General features: G+C 41.5%; 1 protein-coding gene across 1 annotated transcript in view; it reads right to left on the bottom strand.

The window, feature by feature from the left end:
• Window positions 1-230: 230 nt before the first annotated feature.
• MREG (melanoregulin) overlaps window positions 231-20,476 on the bottom strand; it is a 32,045-nt gene continuing 11,799 nt past the window's right edge. The window contains exons 3-5 of the mRNA XM_083573194.1: window positions 7,192-7,282; window positions 6,467-6,630; window positions 231-5,250 (exon numbers count right to left, since the gene is read on the bottom strand). Of these exons, the coding sequence (XP_083429320.1) occupies window positions 5,116-5,250; window positions 6,467-6,630; window positions 7,192-7,282 (390 nt within the window). The 3' untranslated portion in view covers window positions 231-5,115. The remainder of the gene's footprint in view (window positions 5,251-6,466; window positions 6,631-7,191; window positions 7,283-20,476) is intronic.

The raw sequence follows: 20,476 nt of genomic DNA on the forward strand, positions 1-20,476 counted from the left end.
ACAAGTTTAAAACTCATATTCCTATGGGAGGTGGGGAATTGGCTAAGTAACAGGGACCTAAAGAATCGTGAAAGAATATAGTCTGCGTAGATGAGTGTCCTTGTCAGTCTAACCTATAGTATGCAGGTGTTATAAGAAAAAACTGCTCCTTTTCCCTTATGGGTTATCCAAGGGCCCATATAGAGTCCTCTATCGGTAGGAGAAAATAACAGAGGCCAACCAGAGAAAACTGAGAAGCAAAGCAGCTAGTAAGCCTGATCTTTATTAAATTGTTGCAACAGGATCCTCACTCACCACACGCAGGCGGGAGGAGAAACCCAGAACAATGGTGTGCAAGCCCTTATATAGATTTCTGAAACTGCCCACCCTGTAGTCCTAGACCACCCTCCAATACATCATACATATATCACTGAAGGAGGCGGTCTACAGCAGAAATCCTGTTTTGATTGCTTTACCTGCAATTCTTTACCTTTACCTGCAATTCTTATAACAGCAGCTTTACTCAGTAAATGCTGCTAAGTTCTGTGAGACTTCCTGGAGTTTACAAAGTGCTCAGCAAGCTGCAGGGCTGAGAGGGATGGCGTTCTAAACTAGAAGGGATCAGAGCTCAGCTGCTCAACTCTCCAGCCCCCCACAAATAAACCCCAGAATGCTGCCAACAGTTCTCTTGCACTCTTGGCTCTTTTCACACTCCAAGCTCAGCACAGTTCAGCTATAATCAGCCACAAGATGGCCCTAGGATGAGATTCACTAAATTAACCCATGTGTCTCTTTTCCTTTAAATGCTGTGCTGCAAGATGCTTCTTATACTAATATGGTACAAACATAATGTGGCTGTGTAACTATGGCATGGGCAGACAAAACTTTTTGTCACAGCATCACAATTAGCTAAAAGCATAATTCTCTTGTCAGCAAAAAAGAAAAGAAAAGAAAGCAGATCTGGGTCTCTGCTTGCCAGGTTTGGGGTGGGGGGCCACCAAACTCTATCAATATATCACCAACTCTATTTGCAGAAGGCAAACATGAGAAGGACTTGCCAGAGAGAGGTTGCTCCTTTGACAAGTGAAGGCGCTCAGGACCAGCAAAGTGTCAGGGGAGAAGTCTGAGCCACAAGTGACTTACAACCAAGTAAAAATTGCAATAATAAAACCGTTTGAACCTATTTAAAACAGGCTAAACAATATAATATCATGGGCGCTATCCCCAAATGCTGAGGAAACAAAAAATGCCTTTGTCTGGCATCAAACAGATGACAAGGTTGGCTCACCTGTTGCCACTCTCAAGGGTGATGATCTTAGGCTCCAGGCAGGTTCATATGGGGGCAAGATATTTCAAAACTAGCAGCAGGGAGGGAGAACACATTTGCAGGGACTATTTATTTGACTGAGTAAGTATTTGACTTCCCCACCAATTCTCTCCGTAACCTCACATTCCATAGAATCATAGAATTGTGGTGTTTGCCTTATAAAAAAAAAAAAATCCTAGTTGAGAATTAAGGTGGGAATTGAGTTATCAGCACCTTCAGATGTAAAGTGCCTCTTTCTCTCTCTGCTTCCTGAAAACATAGAGCAGGTTTAAAGAACGCACGGCAAAGGCGAGTGAATGGAGGCGAAAGAACTCACAGCTAATAGCAACCTCCACATTCTGGCATTCTAAAGTCTATGTTGCCACCCTGTGGAATTCAGAGGGGAAAAGATGCCTAGGAGAACCTTGTTGACAGCAACAGAGAACTACAGGAGGAACAGGACTACCAATCAGTGGCCCTGACTAGGCCCTGCCCTCCTCGACTATCTCCTCTTGGCAGTGGGGGATAATGGGCATCCAAGAAGCTTACTAGACTACAATATGGTGGCATCCTCTTGAACCGTTCCCAATGCAAACGCCCAGCTCCTTCTTGGTGCTACTTGCCTGCTGTTGCTACAACAATAATCTAAGGAAACAGCAAGGTTGAGCCTCAAGACTGGCATATTTTGAATAAATCTGTCCAAAATTTGCTACCCCTAAATTTTGCCCCAATTCTCTGGCTATAGTGGCAAATAACTTTTTCTGATTTCCTAAGCCCTGTTTCCAATAGTGGAGCCGCGGCAGCCTGTGAGAGTACATTTGAGTGGAGAACACAGGAAGCTGCCTGATGCTGAGACATGCCATTGCTCCATCTATCTCAGTATTGTCTACACTGGCTGGCAGCAGCTGTGCAGGATTTCAGACCAGGACCCTCCCAGCTCTAACTGGAAATGCCAGGGGTTGAATCTGCAACCATCACACCAAAGTGATCACACCCCACGTACAGCACATTGCAGTAGTCAAAGCAGGAGATAACCAGAGCATGGACCACTCTGGAGAGGGTCTGCGGGCAGGGAGGGTCTCAGCTGGCATAACAAGTGGAGCGAGTAGAATTAACCTTCACCTCCATGGACAACTGTGAGTCCAAAATGACCCCAAGGCTAGGGTTGCCACAAAAGTTGTTGAGTTTTTAGTTTTGCCCAAAGTTGTTGAGCAAATGAAAATTCCTGTTTTTGAGCAAAACCAACACTGCCAAGATGGGTTGTCATACGTCCGGATTTGCCCATTTCTGCCCAGACACTGCTTCTGACTGCAGTATTCTGGATATGTCCAGGAAATTCCTGATGTATGGCAACCCTACCCAAGACTTCAGGGGCACAGTTACCCCGTTCAGGACCAGGGATTCCCCCACACCTGCCTGCCCCCTGTAACTCCAAACAGTACTTCTGTCTTGTCAGGATTCAACCTCAATCCGCTAGCTGCCATTATCAGATCCCACAACCTAGAACCTACCAGCGTTATTGTTAGATATGATTGAGAAAAGAATGAGATGGCAACTGGAGCATAAACGTTGATATTAGATGCACAACGTTAGGTGCACAACAGCTACTCATGGGAAGACTTGCATTCAGATTCAAAAGGTCCCCTTCTGTGGACAGAGTAAGTCTTCCTGGCAGAATAAGTTCCTTCGGTCAGCAAATGGAAACCTTTGGTTCCAGCCCTAATCACTGCAACCTGGGGATGGGGAATTTGTGCTTCTCCCAGATGCCGTTGTGAGTTGGAGTTCAACAACTTCAGTCAGGGATGATAGCCAGGGATGATGGCAGCTGGAGTCCAGCGACATTTGGAGAGAAACAAGTTCACCACCTCTGTGGTAACCTGTTGAACACATGTTTGATATTAGAACACTTGCTGTAATAAAAATGTTACTGAGACAGGCCACAAGACTTTTTGTATTAGGTAGAATATGTATATCCTGCTATATAGACCCAAGAGGATCACAGTGGCTTACAAAATATCCTTAAATATAGCACAGGAACAGAAATTAAATGGCGCTCCACAATGAACCTGGGCAGCATCCTTGGTATCATCCTATCAGGTAGCAACTCCCAACAAAATATTTTCAGGCAAGGGAGCCATGAATAGTGGGGGGGGGGGGAGGGAGAGAAAGTGTGTAATTTCTCACCCAAATACTGAAACTGAACAACATGCAGTGCAGCTCTACTTCTGCATGATGCTTAGGCTGCAATCCTAAACATACTTTCTAGAGAGTAACCAATAAATCACAATGGGACTTTGTTCTCAAGTAAGTATGCATAGAACTACATTGTAAATTTCACAACGTAATCTGCAAGGACCAGATAGTTTTTTTGTATTCTACAATTTCTAAATTGCCTTAGAAAAATGGTTGGAACCTCAATGTGTCTAGCATTCATTAATCTGCTTTACAAAGACAAAACATACTTCAAAATAGGGAAGAATCACATAGGGACTTTTTATTTATTAAATTAAGGTATGAAAGTATAGAATCAATACAGTCCGTCCCCCCCAGGAAGTGACAAAGCACACATTTCATATAACTGTTTTAACATCACTGGTACAAACACTTAAAATACCTCTTGCCATTTTGTTAGGTATGTTGCAACCACAAAAACCAAATACCATCTGGTGAGAGCACCAGCTTTTTGCTTTAAAAAAGTAGTAGTGACAATGAACCATCACCACATCCATAGTTTAAAACCATTGCTCATTACCAGACCAAAACAGCAAGATACTATTTGGGCTATATTAAAACATTTTGTATCATTAGCTTTTGTAACACAATATAGATTTCAATAAACACATTTGTTCCAACAGGTTGGTGAAAAATAGATGCAAGTGCAAAAAAAAAGTGCCCCTCAATTACTAAATGTTCCATTTTGAGCCAAACCTCAGGACACCGTAATGTCCAAGTTCAGTATGTGATAAAAATATCAGCTGGAACAAAGGAGGCAACTGGAATCAATAGCTACTGCATAAGGATCTAGGACAAAAGGAAGGCTTGCAGATGTTTTCAATACAACATCTTTAAAAAGATGCTTACACAATAATCTTTCACAGTGGAACAATGGGTTTGTGCTATGATGAGGAAAGCTCAGTAACTGCCATTGTAGATTTTTGAATCTTGAGGCAAAACCAGCTCAGAATAGCAGGATTTGATTTCTTCACTTCTAAAAAAGCTAATTGGGACTCTTTTGCTGCTAGGAAGTAATTAGCAGTATGGTTTTTGGTGGTTCTCACAACATTCTGCCATTGTTGATGAATACGTCACCCACATCTACCAGACAGAGAATCTCTAATTGCATAGATGGATATGAGGAGTTTTCCTGGCATGATACATGGTGTATTCTCAAGAGAGAAGGAACTTGATGAAATGGCAGTTTTAAAAGGAGTTAACTTTCCACCCTGTTAAAATCCCACTTAAACAGGAACACAGGAAAATAGTCAGTTATGGCAAATAACTGTACCAATTGTACCAAGCTGTCAAAGAGAAAAACATTACATCGGAAGCAGTACAGGAGGTTTCTGTCACTGCACTTTTTATATTCACTGCAGCTGTAAGACTACTGCCGGTATCTAATCTAGCACCAAAGCTTATAGCAGACTCCAATCACAGACTTTCTCCTGAGTCAAGGTGAGTCTCTATTGCATCACGCTATACAACAGGTACAACAGGTACATCATCCTGGATTTATCCTGCACTTCTGAGATATACTAGTTTCCTGAAGGAAGAAGTCACATTACTCTGGCCAATCCCTTCAAAATCAAAAGTCCATCCAAAGGTGATCAGTGTTATGACAGAGAAGAACTGAACTGGACCGCAATCAGATTGACTTCCTCTTTCACTGCACATCTTTCACTCTTTGGATAGGTTGCACTGGCAATTCGAAAGAATTCATCAGCAGCATCAAGGGCAATGAGACGATCCTGCACGAGAGAAAAAGCGGCTGAACTCCATGCAAACTCAACCCTTTATCTCCAGGTAGAATTTCTATCATAGTGACGTTTTTGCCCCTGCCGGGCAACTTTAAGACTCTCTTGGGAAGTTTTCCAAACATCACTCAAGGTTGTTCATAGCTTCTGCATATAATCTTAAACACTCCCTCCCATTGTTGTTTTAAGAAGCTTAATGGATTGCGCAAAGACTTCCCTTATACTAGTTTGAGGAGCACTGAATCAGGATACGCGCACATCAAAAACATAAGTTGTTGGTACCACTCTTTTCCATGAGCTATTTCAACAACATGTGCCCTATAGATTTATTCAGCCTTTCAACTAAGCCATTGATCCAATGACAATAAGCCAGGCTTGTCCTATGTTCAGTTTTAGTAATTTAAAAAATATGCTGCATTAACCAGGAGATGAAAGCTCCACCTAAGTCACTGGCGACAGTTTGTGGTAAGCCCCAGCAACAAAAAACACTAAATAAAGCTCTTGCCACAAAAGGGGCACTAATTTGTGATAATGGAATCATTTCACAAAAACAAGTACAATAATCAATAACAGTTTAGTTATACTTCTTGCCAATTTTGTGGCTTGTGGCATTGGGCCAATAATATCTACTCCAGTTTTAGTGAATGGTTCCCCAATAATCTCACTGGGCTGCAACGGGAAACGCTTATGATCTCCGTCATGTCCCACTCATTGGTATACATCACAAGACCTGATATATAACATCTCAAAACACATCAGGCCAGTAAAATTCTCTAGCAACCTTTCCCAATGTATGCTTAAGCCCCAAGTGTCCTGAAAAGGCAGCTTCGTGAGCCAGATGTAAAACAGTCTATCTGTATGTCTGGGGTACTAGCAACTGTCTTCTCGGCTCACACTCTGGGGCAGATTTCTTCGGAAGGAATTGTCTATAAAGCAATCTAGATTCAGTGCCAGAGACAACTGTCAATATGCCATCTGTGGCTCTTGGCACAAAAGTTGCTACATTTCTATATTAATGCAAGCTTGCAGTGATGCAAAATCTTGTGCTGAATAGGTCATTCCTAGTCACGGGACCAATCCTGAACAGGACTGTATGCAGCTAGACAGGCACTACTAGGTCATAATCCAATATACTTTCCAAATCACACTGAGCAGTTCCATGAAAGCGTATGAAAAGGTAATTACAGGAGAGAGAGAAGTCAAGACTTACCACCACAAAGAGGTATCTCTCTGAAAGCTCCCAGCTTGTTGGGAAAATAGCTGTCTCCTCAGACAGCCTCAAGAGGATCTCCCGGGCTTTGCTCATGTTCTGAGAGTCACTGACAATGCTTCGTTTGGTCACGGATAACAGGGTGTCTGCTTCCTTCAGAAAACCTGGGGCAGGATTTTAAGTCTCATTTTAGCAAATGCAGGTTACTGTAAATATCTTTGCAAAGGAACAAAAGGTAGCCTTCATCTTGCAGACACACGGGAAACCCAGTGGTAAAATGACATGGGGCACAGTATTAAGTAATGGGTTTTTTTACTATATATATATATATATCTCACTATCACACAAAATTGAGTGCATATATCTTTGTTTTTCTTTTTGTGTGTTTTTTACCGTATTTTTTGCTCTATAAGACTCACTTTTTCCCTCCTAAAAAGTAGGGGGAGATGGTTGTGCGTCTTATGGAGTGAATGCAGGCTGCACAGCTATCCCAGAAGCCAGAACAGCAAGAGGGATTGCTGCTTTCACTGTGCAGCGATCCCTCTTGCTGTTCTAGCTTCTGAGATTCAGATTTTTTTTTCTTGTTTTCCTCCTCCAAAAACTAGGTGCGTCTTGTGGTCTGGTGTGTCTTATAGAGCGAAAAATACGGTAGATTCCCCTTCCTCACATATACATACTGTTTGTATGTTAACAATAAGAAAATAGCCTGAGCTTAACTGGCTTACCCAAATCTTCCAAAATGCATTTCCACCTGTTTCTCACTTCCCTTCGCATTTGCCGCAGGGTATAGATGTCATAGTTCAGCTTTTGCCATTCCTGCAAAGGAAGAAGATCAGCCAACTTTACTCCTGAATGCCTTAATTCAGCTCTCTCTGATCTCCGGGGTCTTCACATTCACAGGTATATTTGCCTTTTAAACACAATTTTATTCAGGAGCACTCTATGTCCCGTAGCCAGTTCTTTTCCATACTGCACTCTAATTATGCTCACTGGGTGGGGAGGGGTCAGGGAGTCCGAACTCATCAACCAAATATTTTGCTTCAGGACAATTGCTTATAGGTGGATAATTTTGATGGAGAGGATTGCTTCCTTCTCACATAGCTATTCACAAACTTGAACTACCGACTGAAAGCAGAGGGGACTGGTTTAAATCAAAGCAATTTTTTAAAAAATCACAGAAAGGACCAGCTTAAACAATTACATCAAATTGACAATCTGAAAATCCAACTTTTTTCAACAAACATGTCTACTAACTGGTTGCTATATCTTTTGAAATTAGTGATATTGTAGTTACCTGGTACAGAATACGAATAACAAACTTAGTTGGTCTCTAAGGTCCTACTGGAAGGATTTTATTTTTTTTTTTTGCAGTGTGTGTTGTGTGTCTGGGAAAGAAGTGCCCTCCCAGCAGTGGCAGTGCTGCTGCTCAGCGGAATGGAGATGGAACAGGGAGTGGCAGCAGCAAAGTCACAGAGCGCTTGATTTGTGGTGGCTGCAAAGGGGGGTGAGGACAGATGACTAAACTGGGGGGGGGGCAGATAAATACCAGCTCAAGCCAACAGAATTAACACTGGCTTCCTGTGCCAGAGCAGGCCTGCACAAGACCTCCGTGCTCTTGTTGTTGTTGTTGAATATTGTTACAGTAGTTATAGCCTTCAGATGTGTTTTTGTTGTGCCTTCAGTGTGCAGCAGCATTTTGGTCACTGGAAACGAAATGGCTAGTTTGTATTCAGCTGAGCAGCATATACAGGAAACGGATATGAAAATAAAAGCCCCTCCTACCCAGAGGGGTACATGACAAACTACCTTCCCCAAAAAATAAAGTGCACCAAAGACTCAGCTATACAGCTGCAAATAAAATGTTTAAGTGTGTTTTAAGTGTAATACACCGATAAAGAAAACAATGCCCGACCTGAAGAATTTGGAGCAAATGATTCAGCAGAGGAAACACAGCCCAGAATAACTAAGGAGATAGTACAAGAATACTTGGCTAGTTTAGATGTATTCAAGTCTCCAGGGCCAGATGAACTGCATCCAAGAGTATTAAAAGAACTGGCAGATGTGATCTCAGAACCACTGGCAGTCATCTTTGAGAATTCCTGGAGAACAGGCGAAGTCCCGGCAGACTGGAGGAGGGCAAATGTTGTCCCTATTTTCAAAAAGGGGAAAAGAGAAGACCCAAATAATTACCGCCCAGTCAGTCTGACATCAATACCAGGGAAGATTCTGGAGCAGATCATTAAGCAAACAGTCTGTGAGCACCTAGAAAGGAATGCTGTGATCACCAATAGTCAGCATGGATTTCTGAAAAATAAGTCATGTCAGACTAACCTGATCTTGTTTTTTGACAGAATTACAAGCCTGGTAGATGAAGGGAACGCAGTGGATGTAGCCTACCTTGATTTCAGCAAGGCATTTGACAAGGTGCCCCATGATATTCTTGTAAAGAAGCTGGTAAAATGCGGTCTTGACTATGCTACCACTCAGTGGATTTGTAACTGGCTGACTGACCGAACCCAAAGGGTGCTCATCAATGGTTCCTCTTCATCCTGGAGAAGAGTGACTAGTGGGGTGCCACAGGGTTCTGTCTTGGGCCCGGTCTTATTCAACATCTTTATCAATGACTTGGATGATGGACTCAAGGGCATCCTGATCAAATTTGCAGATGACACCAAACTGGGAGGGGTGGCTAACACCCCAGAGGACAGGATCACACTTCAAAACGACCTTGACAGATTAGAGAACTGGGCCAAAACAAACAAGATGAATTTTAAAAGGGAGAAATGTAAAGTATTGCACTTGGGCAAAAAAAATGAGAGGCACAAATACAAGATGGGTGACACCTGGCTTGAGAGTACTACATGTGAAAAGGATCTAGGGGTCTTGGTTGACCACAAACTTGACATGAGCCAATGGTGTGACGCGGCAGTAAAAAAGCCAATGCAATTCTGGGCTGCATCAATAGGAGTATAGCATCTAGATGAAGGGAAGTAATAGTGCCACTGTATTCTGCTCTGGTCAGACCTCACCTGGAGTACTGTGTCCAGTTCTGGGCACCACAGTTCAAGAAGGACACTGACAAACTGGAACGTGTCCAGAGGAGGGCAACCAAAATGGTCAAAGGCCTGGAAACGATGCCTTATGAGGAACGGCTAAGGGAGCTGGGCATGTTTAGCCTGGAGAAGAGGAGGTTAAGGGGTGATATGATAGCCATGTTCAAATATATAAAAGGATGTCACATAGAGGAGGGAGAAAGGTTGTTTTCTGCTGCTCCAGAGAAGCGGACACGGAGCAATGGATCCAAACTACAAGAAAGAAGATTCCACCTAAACATTAGGAAGAACTTCCTGACAGTAAGAGCTGTTCGACAGTGGAATTTGCTGCCAAGGAGTGTGGTGGAGTCTCCTTCTTTGGAGGTCTTTAAGAAGAGGTTTGACAACCATATGTCAGGAGTGCTCTGATGGTGTTTCCTGCTTGGCAGGGGGTTGGACTCGATGGCCCTTGTGGTCTCTTCCAACTCTATGATTCTATGATTCTATGATTCTATACAATGTGACACTAGATGGCAATAGTGAGCCTTATGGAAAATTCAACGTATTTTTAAAAACACTTTTCAAAAAGCATTTTCAGAACGGTTTTTATATGTGTGTAGATTCCACCAAAGAAGCTTCCCTGTCAGCAGTGACTACATTTTTGTACTGGGCCATTTTTCCTCAGTGGATTATCCATGGATTGGGAAAATCTGGATTAAATGTGTAGGAATTTGGGGCTGCCATTTTGTTAAGGATCTCACATAATGTTAAGGATGCTCACATAACTAAGAGCAAATGCACAGTAAACGGACATGTGGAGAAGCCCTTTATTTGTCTGGACATGTTCCAACTATTGATTTGCGGAATAATGGTTACTGGGAAATTGGGCGTTCTTCTCTGCTTGCGACAATATGTTTGACATATGTATGAAAGGAGCTTGAATGTTTTATGAGTCTCCTGTATCAGTTTATGAATGACCTATTCATTCAAAGCAGTAAACTTGTGAATTGGAATGTTGTCTTTGTAGACCCTGTAGGTGGTGCTGTGGGGCTGTTTAGGAGCCTGTACTGCCACCGTGTAAAAAGGTAAAGGACCCCAGACGGTTAAGTCCAATCAAAGGCAACTATGGGGTTGCGGCGCTCATCTCGCTTTCAGGCCAAGGGAACCAGTGTTTGTCCACAGGCAGCTTTTCCAGATCATGTGGCCAGCAGGACTAAACCACTTCTGGTGCAACGGGACACCATGACGGAAACCAGATCACACAGAAACACCGTTTACCTTCTCACCACAGTGGTACCTATTTATCTACTTGCACTGGTGTGCTTCCGACCTGCTATGTTGGCAGAAGCTGGGACAGATCAATGGCAGCTCACCCCATCACAAGGATTCGAACTGTCGACTTTCTGATTGGCAAGCGCAAGAGGCTCAGTGGTTTAGACCACAGCGCCACCCGCATCCCTTGTCACTGTGTAAGATCAGGAAGATACATACAGTATATCATATTGATACAGAAACAAAGCTTCACATTACAGTCTCAAGTAGAGACACACTTTGGAAATAACTAACATAGAAACTACTAAAAGACAGATAGAACATAAACAATGAAATGATATATTTGGATATAGGCATTTTCTTATAACAGATGTCAAATGCAAAAAAAACTCTACTAACACATATGACTAACAACAAATTGACCGTAAACTCCAGTGTGGAGCAGTCCTTTGTTTGAGTATTTCCCAAGTGATCCCTGCATTGTACTGCTTATTCTTAGTATTTTTTAAGTTTGAGTATTTGATTTTAAAAAATAATAATTTTATTTGCTGGCTAAAGGGTTTTGGGGGGGTTATTTTATTTTATTTATTCAATGTGTATTCCACCCTTCTTCTGAAGACTTCATGGGGGTTCACAGCATAAAAATACAGAATACTACCACAAAACACATAACAAAACAAGAACAAAACCCAAACAAACCAATAATCCTACTTCCACAAACACATTTAAAAGTGTCTAAAGTCAATCCAAGTCCAAGCACTTTCCAAACATAAATGCCTTCACAGATGACCCTCTCCCTTTGAAATGGCAGCACAGCCTGCTGTGTTTGTTGGCTGCAAGTGTTAATTAGAACATTAGAACAAACTCCTGTTTCCCCTCCTACTTCAGAAATGTTGTTGTGACAGCATCTCCTGTAATATTAAGAAGACAGTGAACATCCTTCTGAGTGCCATACTAATACTGCCGGTTTGGTTGTCTATAAGGGGCCCTTTTCAGAAACATCCTGTACACAGAAGCAGAAGGCTGGTGGTCCATGAAATCCAGCACCCTGTTTTCATGGAACTGGGGGTGGCAGGAGACAAAAAAATGACTATTGAGGACTGAAAGTAAAGGCTGAACAAAATTATATCAGAGTGAAGGCATAACAAATATAATGGGAGAAGAAGTTCTGCTGTGGCTCGTGATCAGAGGAGCCTCTCCACCCACCCACCCCCACAACAATTAAGACAATGGGAGAAGTGAAATCCCTCAGGAAAATAGGGGGGAAGACAAAATGGAATGTATGGGTATGGGAGGGGATTGAATGGGATGGGTAATGGGTTATATAAGTATCATAAGACACAAGACCAGAAATTAAGAAGTACATTTAACTCATTGATAATGAAATAAGGATTTCAACCTTAAACATCAGAGGGCTGGGGTCGATTATGAAAAGGAGGATAGAAACATTACTGAATAAAGATAAAGAAGTTATAATATTTTTACAGGAAAAGCATCAGATGAAAGAGGCGGTTAATGAACTCAGACTGAGAGGTATAAATAATTATGAAAAAGCATATGGTACTTCAAAATCAAGAGGGATAGCAACTATAATTTCAAAGAGATGCGGGTTTAGTATATTAAAGATGAAGAAAGATCCTGAGGAAAGATACATTATAATTCAGGGAACAATGGCGGGGGAAGAATACACTATAATTAATATTTATGCTCCCAATGAAAATCAGGTGGAATTTTTTGATAAAGTGTTTAAGGAAATGGAGGGTATTCAAAAGGGTTATATGATTATGGCAGGAGATTTCAATATGGTATTAGATAAATGACTGGATAAGTCAAATCCTACTCCAGAGGAAAGATGTAATAACATTACAGGATTAGCTAAAATTATGAAAAGGAATGAAAGATGTTTGGAGAGTGATGAGGGGAGGCGAGAAGAAATATTCATTCTTCTCACCAGTGCGTAAGACCTACTCAAGGATCGATTATATCTTTGTTTCAAAAAACTTAGTATTCTAAAATAACGAATACGGAAATTGGAATAATAAAGGTAACCGACCACACATTGGTTAATATGGTATTAAAAATAAAGAAAGATTACAAGGAAGCCAGAAGATGGAGGTTAGACACGAGGATCTTCAATAATAGTCAAACAGTAAATAAGATAGGGAAAGAATTATTAGATGTATGGGAGATCAATAAGAAGTGGCAAAGTACTCAAGCAATAATATGGGATACAATGAAAGCAGTGATGAGGGGAATTAGTATTAGGTAGACTGGGGCTCCCTAACATAAAGTTATATTATATAGCAAATCAGTTATGATATGTCATACACGGGATAACAGAACAAGGAGAGTTAGAATGGTTAGAGAGTGGTACAAAGGAAATGAAGGAGAAGTTAGTGAATATATATTTTTATCAAACCAAATAGAAAATAGTGGCAGAATATTGAAAATCCCTTATTTAAAAATATTATTGAGATATGGGCGAAATATAAAGGAAAATTGATACCAGCAAATTCCCCACTAACCCTGGTGGTGATGATAGAAGACTTCCCAGTAAATTTTAAAAAGGAAATTGAAAAAGAAGCGAAAGAGAAGAAAATACTTAAAATAAAGGATTGGGTAGAGAAAATGAGAAGCAAAGAACAAATAAGAGATGCTTTAATGGGAAGTAAAATAACATGGTATAACTGTATACAACTGGAGCAATGGGCAAAGAAGTGGTTAAGGGAAAACAAGAACTGCAAAGAATAGACAAAATTCAAAAAAAAATTATTATAAAAGGGGAGATATAAAAGAAAATACAGTTATAAAAGGGGAAACCAGTGAAATTTATTAAATATTACTAGAAATGGAGGATCAAGAAGATCAATTAAAAGGGAAAAGGAGACATCAGGGCAAATAGATAGTCAAAGCTGGGGGGGAAATATGGGAGAAACGTACGTTGAAAACGTCTATAAGAATAAAAAGGTAAAGGGACCCCTGACCATTAGGTCCAGTCGATAAAAGAAAATTATTATAAATTAATTTGGAGATGGTCGGATGCCAGGAAACAGGGAATTATGTTCATATGTGGTGGGGGTGTAAATATGTACAATTTTGGGGGCAAAGGGTGTTTAAGGAAGTAACAGAAATCAGTGGGTTAAAGCTGACTGAAGATCCAGAGGTAGCATTATTATCAATTTACGATGGGGTGGAAGGTTCACAGGCTATGAAGGACTTGCTCACAAATTTATTGAAAGCTGCATGAATCATTATAGCCAGGAAGTAGAAGCGGCAAGCTTTTTTAGGGCAGTCGACCCAATAGCCCCACCGCCGAGCCCAAGCCAGAGTCCAAGCCCAAGTTGCCTGTGCCAGAGCCAGAACCAACCAGAGCCACCCACCCACATTAAAAAAAAAAACCCAAATCCAGGACAATTGCTTTCAAATGTAAAATCCCCCCCCCCAACAGGCATGTAGGACCCACAAAAGAGGACACGTCCGGGAATTCCCAGAAGTATGGCAACCCTAAAGGAAACTGAAACATAGAAGCTGTAATTGGAGCTAAATCATTTGAGGAAAGAAGATGGCAACAGAACATAGAAAGGTACCGTTGCCTGGCACAGAAACAAGAACTTTGTGTTGGCAAACAGCAGTCCCACATAGAAGTAGTTTCCTTCTCAGGCACTTGTGCAATTACTCCTTTTAACTTCAAATAGCATTGATCTGCGTAATTTCCCCACTAGGGGGCACCAAAAAATCACAAAAGAAACTACTAAGTGGGGTCTCCACTGGAAGCAAAAATACTGGCTCATATTAGATAACAAGTTTCAGCATGCTCATACTTTTGAGAGTGATATACAAAATTATTCCTCTGTTAAGTACATATGCAAACCATTCTTATGGAAGGACAAGTTTCTAAAATGTCGTTCAAAACCTTTTTTGGGATACTGACAAAGCACGGCAGCATTAACAAAATGTCAAGAGGACAGAAGCAGTCGCTAGGAATAAAAGGAGTCTAATTTCCCTGACTACTGGGTCCAGAAGAGAGATAAGAATATTTCAAGTCCTAGGGCCTGACAGACTGCGGACTTCCTTGCCCAGCAAGGAAGGAAGACCTGCTGAGAGTCTGAGGGTCCTGCTCCGACCTCTCTGCCACGCCTAGGACGGGGCCCGACAGGCTTTGCAAGGACTGCTGCTACCCAGCAGAGAGTACTGTTCACATTCTTTTAAACTGCTTTTTAATTGTGTTTTTAAAATTGTTTAAAATTGTTTTTAACTATGTGTGTTGCGGGGGAGGCTGTTCCTGATTATATTTTGTTTATATTTTTATTCTGTTTATATTTTGATTATGCCTTTTGTGTTTTTCTATTGTAATTTTATCTTGTAAACCGCCCTGAGGCCTGCAGGTATAGGATGGTATATAAAATAAGGCCTCTGAAAAATGCTTGAGATCCATAGCCGTAGGAGCACTCCCCTCACAATTTCACAAGTAGCAGTTATTAGGAAAACCAAATTGGCAACACATCAGATTGTATTATTAATTAATTAATTGGTAAATCTGTATACTGCCCTTCAAAGATCAAAGGGCGGTTCACAACATAAAAAGAAATATTGTAAGAACACTGTAAGAAGTAAAACAAAAACTGAATGACTTTCTTGTGTCATATACCAATTGGGTGCATTTGAATTCCCTTCTTCAGTCTGTAATCTTAGCTGAATGACACTATTTTGGATATAATAACACAGCTCAACAGGAATAGCACTAGGGAAAATATACAACTTTAAGAAAACTGAAATATGACTCTGCGCCGCAGTTGTGGAGCAGTCTGGAAGCAGAATAAGATAAAGGGCTGGCCTCCAAAGCCTTTACTGAACTTTCACAGGTGTGTGTCCAGCCCCCCTGTCCAAGCTGGCCTAGGGAGGAGAGTGGACTCAGCTGGCCAGGCAGTTCCCCCCTCTGCTTTACAACAGGCTCAGCTGAGCATCAATATACAAACACAAAAAGCTCTCAAATGAGTGTGAGAAAAATATGTATGTATGTTATCAACTGCCTTAATCCTATTGCAACCTATGCAGTCATTTCTAGACTTTAAGGCTACAGGTATCGTGGCAAAAGCATTACAAAATCCAAGAGCTTAACAGAAAGATTAGCTTTGCAAACCTCAAATCACCGCCCGCCGCATTTCTGGGTGGCAGAACTCTACACAGCTGCCAAAGCCTCCCTCACCTGGTTTGATTCGGTGGTGGCACTGGGGCAGGATGCCTGCGGGGGCACGGCCTCATGCGTTTCTGCCACCTGAGGCAGCTGCTTCACCCCACCTGATGGGTGGGATGGCCCTGTGTCTCCAGCCTTTCTGCTCAGGAGAAATGGACAACACCAAGTTCTCAGTCATCCCCAATATCTATCCTGCAAAATTTCTAGAACTTTTGTTCCGTGAGCTTAAGATTTCAAATGCACGCATAAAGGAGAGTACTACATGTAAAACGGAAGCCAAATTAAACACAAAACCAAAAGCTTAAATACACATCATGCCAACAGACCGTACATAATTGTTCTCCAAATGTTCTGTTCCTCTCTCACTAAGAGGTTGGCTTCTTTTGTACTGCTGGATGTGACAGTCCAGCAGAGCAGCTTCATTGTGCCGTGAAGCTTAGCTTTCGTAGCATTCTTCTCGAAAGGTCACCACCAGCACTGAATACATCCTTCAATAATTGGGACACCAAATTTGGATTTCTTTCAAAGAACGTAGGCTAAATAATTGGGGTCTAGGTTCTCTTTCCCTTGTGTTGGTGTACTGTGCTGTGGCTCAAAGAAAAAGTTCATGTTTGCTTAAGATGTGGCTGATTTACCCAAGTGTCAAAGCCTTTCACAGTTCTCTAACAAGTCCTTGGGTTACTTTATTTTCCAATTACAGATAGGTAATTGGTTGGTCTGCCATAGTCAAAACAATTTTTTTTTTTCCTTCCAGTAGCACCTTAAAGACCAACTAAGTTAGTTCTTGGTATGAGCTTTCGTGTGCATGCACACTTCTTCAGATTATTTTCTTTTATTTTCCAATGTCATTATCTCCCTGAAAGCAGTTGACAGATACACTTCCATCTTCTCAATAGGGAAAGGGAAAGACTGTGATGTTGTAGAATAAAAGAAAGCAGTCAGGAGTTATTTTGAAACATGAAGTAACCCACCTTCTTACTTAGATATGTGCAATACATGTTTTATTGAGAGCATTTTAAAATTAATATTGTTGAAATTTCTGCCTGCAATCCTACTTTCGGCTGCCTCTCACTTCACTGGCCTTGTGAAGTTCAACAAACATAATTATCTGAGTCACAGACATACAGTTTATTAACCACTGCAGTTCAAAACCATAAATCACAGGACTGAAAGGGACCCTGCGAATCATCTAGTCCAACCCCCCGTAATGCAGGAATATGAGGATCGAATCTGAGATTTTGATGTTATCAGGACCACGTTCTAACCAACTGAGCAATCCAGCAGGTTTTTTCGTTTGTGGGGATTGTTGTGGGGATCAACAAGCACTTTGCACACTGAAAACTGCCATGAAACTGGATTTTCAAAATAAAATGTTTATTAAATGTACTTAAATCAAGTTGCAGCTGTTCATTGCAAGATTCCAACAGTCAGAAATCAGAAAAAGAAAATTATATGCATTCATTTTGTTATGAAAAGAATAAATGTTAAATGAGGAACAGGTTTTTGTTTTAGTGGAAATCGATTACATAGCAGCACAGTGGTACTTTCCCCAAGTCATTACAGGAATCAAACTGAGATGCAAACCTAGAAGTGAAAGCAACATGCGGACAGATTTTTCTTTCACTTTTTCAGTCTTGTGGCTTGGAACATGAAAGTATATTGAAGGTTACCTTCGGTCAGTATGTCTACAATTTTGCACAAACTTCTGTCTTCTATTCTTTAGACCAGGGGTTGTCAACCTGGTCCCTACCGCCCACTGGTGGGCGTTTCAGGATTCTAGGTGGGCAGTAGGGGGTTCTACGGCACAAGCTGAATCCTCCTTCCATCGAGCACTGGGGGGCGGTAAGGAAACTACCATCAAGAAAGATGCCTTAGTGGGCGGTAGGTATAAAAAGATTGACTACCCCTGCTCTAGAGAGAGAGAAATCCAAACACTATGAAATGGAAGCACTTTTGTATATAAGGCAAGGTTCCCAAAACTTCGTGGCTGCTTATTCTAGCTGCTGAACCCCTTTCATTCACATATAGACAAAAGGAACCCCCAAAATAGTTAACTCAGGGCTTAGTTCTCATAAAGGTACATAAAGTTTCCTACACAGAGAACTGCTGTATTTTTCCATCTATAAGATGCCCCCATGTATAAGATGCCCCCTGTTTTTGGGGACTCAGATTTAAGAAAATGGGGGGGGGAGATGGACCCGTGTATACGACGCCCCCTAATTTCTGACATTATTTTTTAGGGGGAAAACCTAGGCTTATACACAGAATAATATGGTAGATTATATGTGAGAAAGATAGACTTGAATAATACCCACCACACACATTTTCAGTCACTCTATTGTTAGGGTATACTTGCAGGAAATAAACATTTATATCACTGCAATTCTAAGCCTCAGTCCCACATAAATGGAAGATCCAGGATCCACGGAGCTGCAGGATTAACAGTCAAGCATTAGCCTTCACCAGGAAAACTGACACCATCACTTCCTAACATCTCAAACCTATCCTCTGAATCTGAAAGGCTACCAGCTTATACTAAACCCATGCGGAGAGCTGGAATGTAACAACACTAAGAGGATTACGTCCAGTCACATGCCGTTGTAGTTCCCATCTAAAACCACTGCTTGTCACAGAGGACCAAGTCCTCTTTAAAGAAGTGGGAAAAGTGATTTTGCTCTTTACTCAAGATGAAAGTCATTGTATATGAGCTTGCTGCTCTCCTAGTCTACTCCTTCAACCTCCTCTGAGCTCCTTCAAGCGAGACACACACACTTACTTTGCTGGACTTTTACTTTCCAAGATCACTCACTAATCTGGAAGTATCTTAAGTCTTATTTCTTCTACGTAAAGAGGGATTTATTTGCCCATGTTGACACTATAATGACAGAGGGGATTATGGAGCCATTTCTGGAAACAGGAAAGGAGGTTTCGTGACTTCTATTCCAGGAAATCCTTTGTAAACATCTTTGCTGATTCAGTTCCTTGCTTTCATTCTTTTATCTGAGCAAGCTCAACAGCACTGCCTTTAAGGCTCATCCACACTTCTCCTGGTCCCGTGCCTAGAAAGCAGGGGTCTGAGCTGTTTTCCCTGCTGCTTTCCCCAGGAAAACTCGCTCTTTACTGCTAAATCTAGCAAACATCAGTCCATGGAAAACCCAACTGATGTTTGTATTCAGTGGTAAAGTGTGGGTTTTCCCTGGGGGAATGAGGCAAGAAAAGCAGAAGTGTGTTTGGCATATGCAGGGCTTTTTTCATTCGGAATTCACCAGAACTCAGTTCCAGAACCTCTCAGGCGGGTGCCATTGCCATTAGAAGAGAACAAGGGAGGCGTTCATGGTGAGTTCCGGCACCTCTGTTTCTAGAAAAGTAGTATTAGGCATTTTTATAAGCCATCATCTATATCCAGAAATCTATTTCTGGAGATCTTGCCAGCATCTAGCAGTATGACATGCTTGTACATGCAAATTAACATTTTCCAACACTCCCGTCAATACATTTCTTTTGAATAGCTTAGGAGACTCGATATTTGATCCATGTTTTCCGTCACTCATCTCTTGGGCATGGTTGGGGACTTCAATCAAGACAATAATACACTCAAACACTGTTGTATTTTAAAATATTAATACAATAAATTACAAGCCTTTTGTAAGATAAAGAAGCTTACAACAAGCTAACAGAATCAGAAGTCATTTTTCTGGAACACAATTTACAACTTCCCTGTCTAGACTAAGATGCCTGATCCATTTTGGCCCCACTTAACATCAGCCCGTGTCATTCATGTGTGCTCTAAAGGATGCATTGAACACCACTCCAAGGCAACCATTCTACTGGGGCAAGCAATCCCCCAGCTGCACGCTGCTACAAGGGTTCTCCTGAACCTCTTTCCAAGTCAATTTTGGGGGCATATGGGGGGGGATAAGGGAAGACCCGTTGCACAAGCTCTTGCACCATTTCACTGATGGGACTTACTAGTTATTGTGGAATCAGAGTCGTAAGGGACCCTGATGGTCATCTAGCCTAACCCCCTGCAATGCAGGAATCTAAACTAGCTCTAACAATCCACCCTCTGTTTAAAAACCTCTAAGGAAGGAATGTCCAGGACCTCTCCTGGGAGTCTGTTTCACTGTCGAACATCTCTTCCTGATGTTTAGTCAGACTCTCCTTTCTTGTAACTAGATGCCATTGGTTCGGGTCCCACCCTCTGGAGCAGGAGAAAGCAAGCTTTCTCCACTTTCCATGTGACAGCTCTTGAGATATCTGAAGATGGCTATCATATTTCCTCTCAAGGCTCTTTCCTCTTTTCCAGGCTAAACATACCCAGCTTCTTCAACTGTTCCTCATAAGGCTTGGTTTCCACACCCTTGAACATCTTGGTCACCCTCTTGAATCCCACCCTAGATTTTAGTGTTTTTTGGGGGGAATCAAAACAAAGGCCACTTTTTTTTTTTGTTCCAAATAATTTTTATTGGTTTTCATGTAAATACAAGAACAACAGTAACTTGTCCAGTGGTA

This window comes from Podarcis filfolensis (genome assembly GCF_964270895.1).
Source record: "Podarcis filfolensis genome assembly, chromosome: 1".
In the NCBI taxonomy this organism is placed as follows: domain Eukaryota; kingdom Metazoa; phylum Chordata; class Lepidosauria; order Squamata; family Lacertidae; genus Podarcis; species Podarcis filfolensis.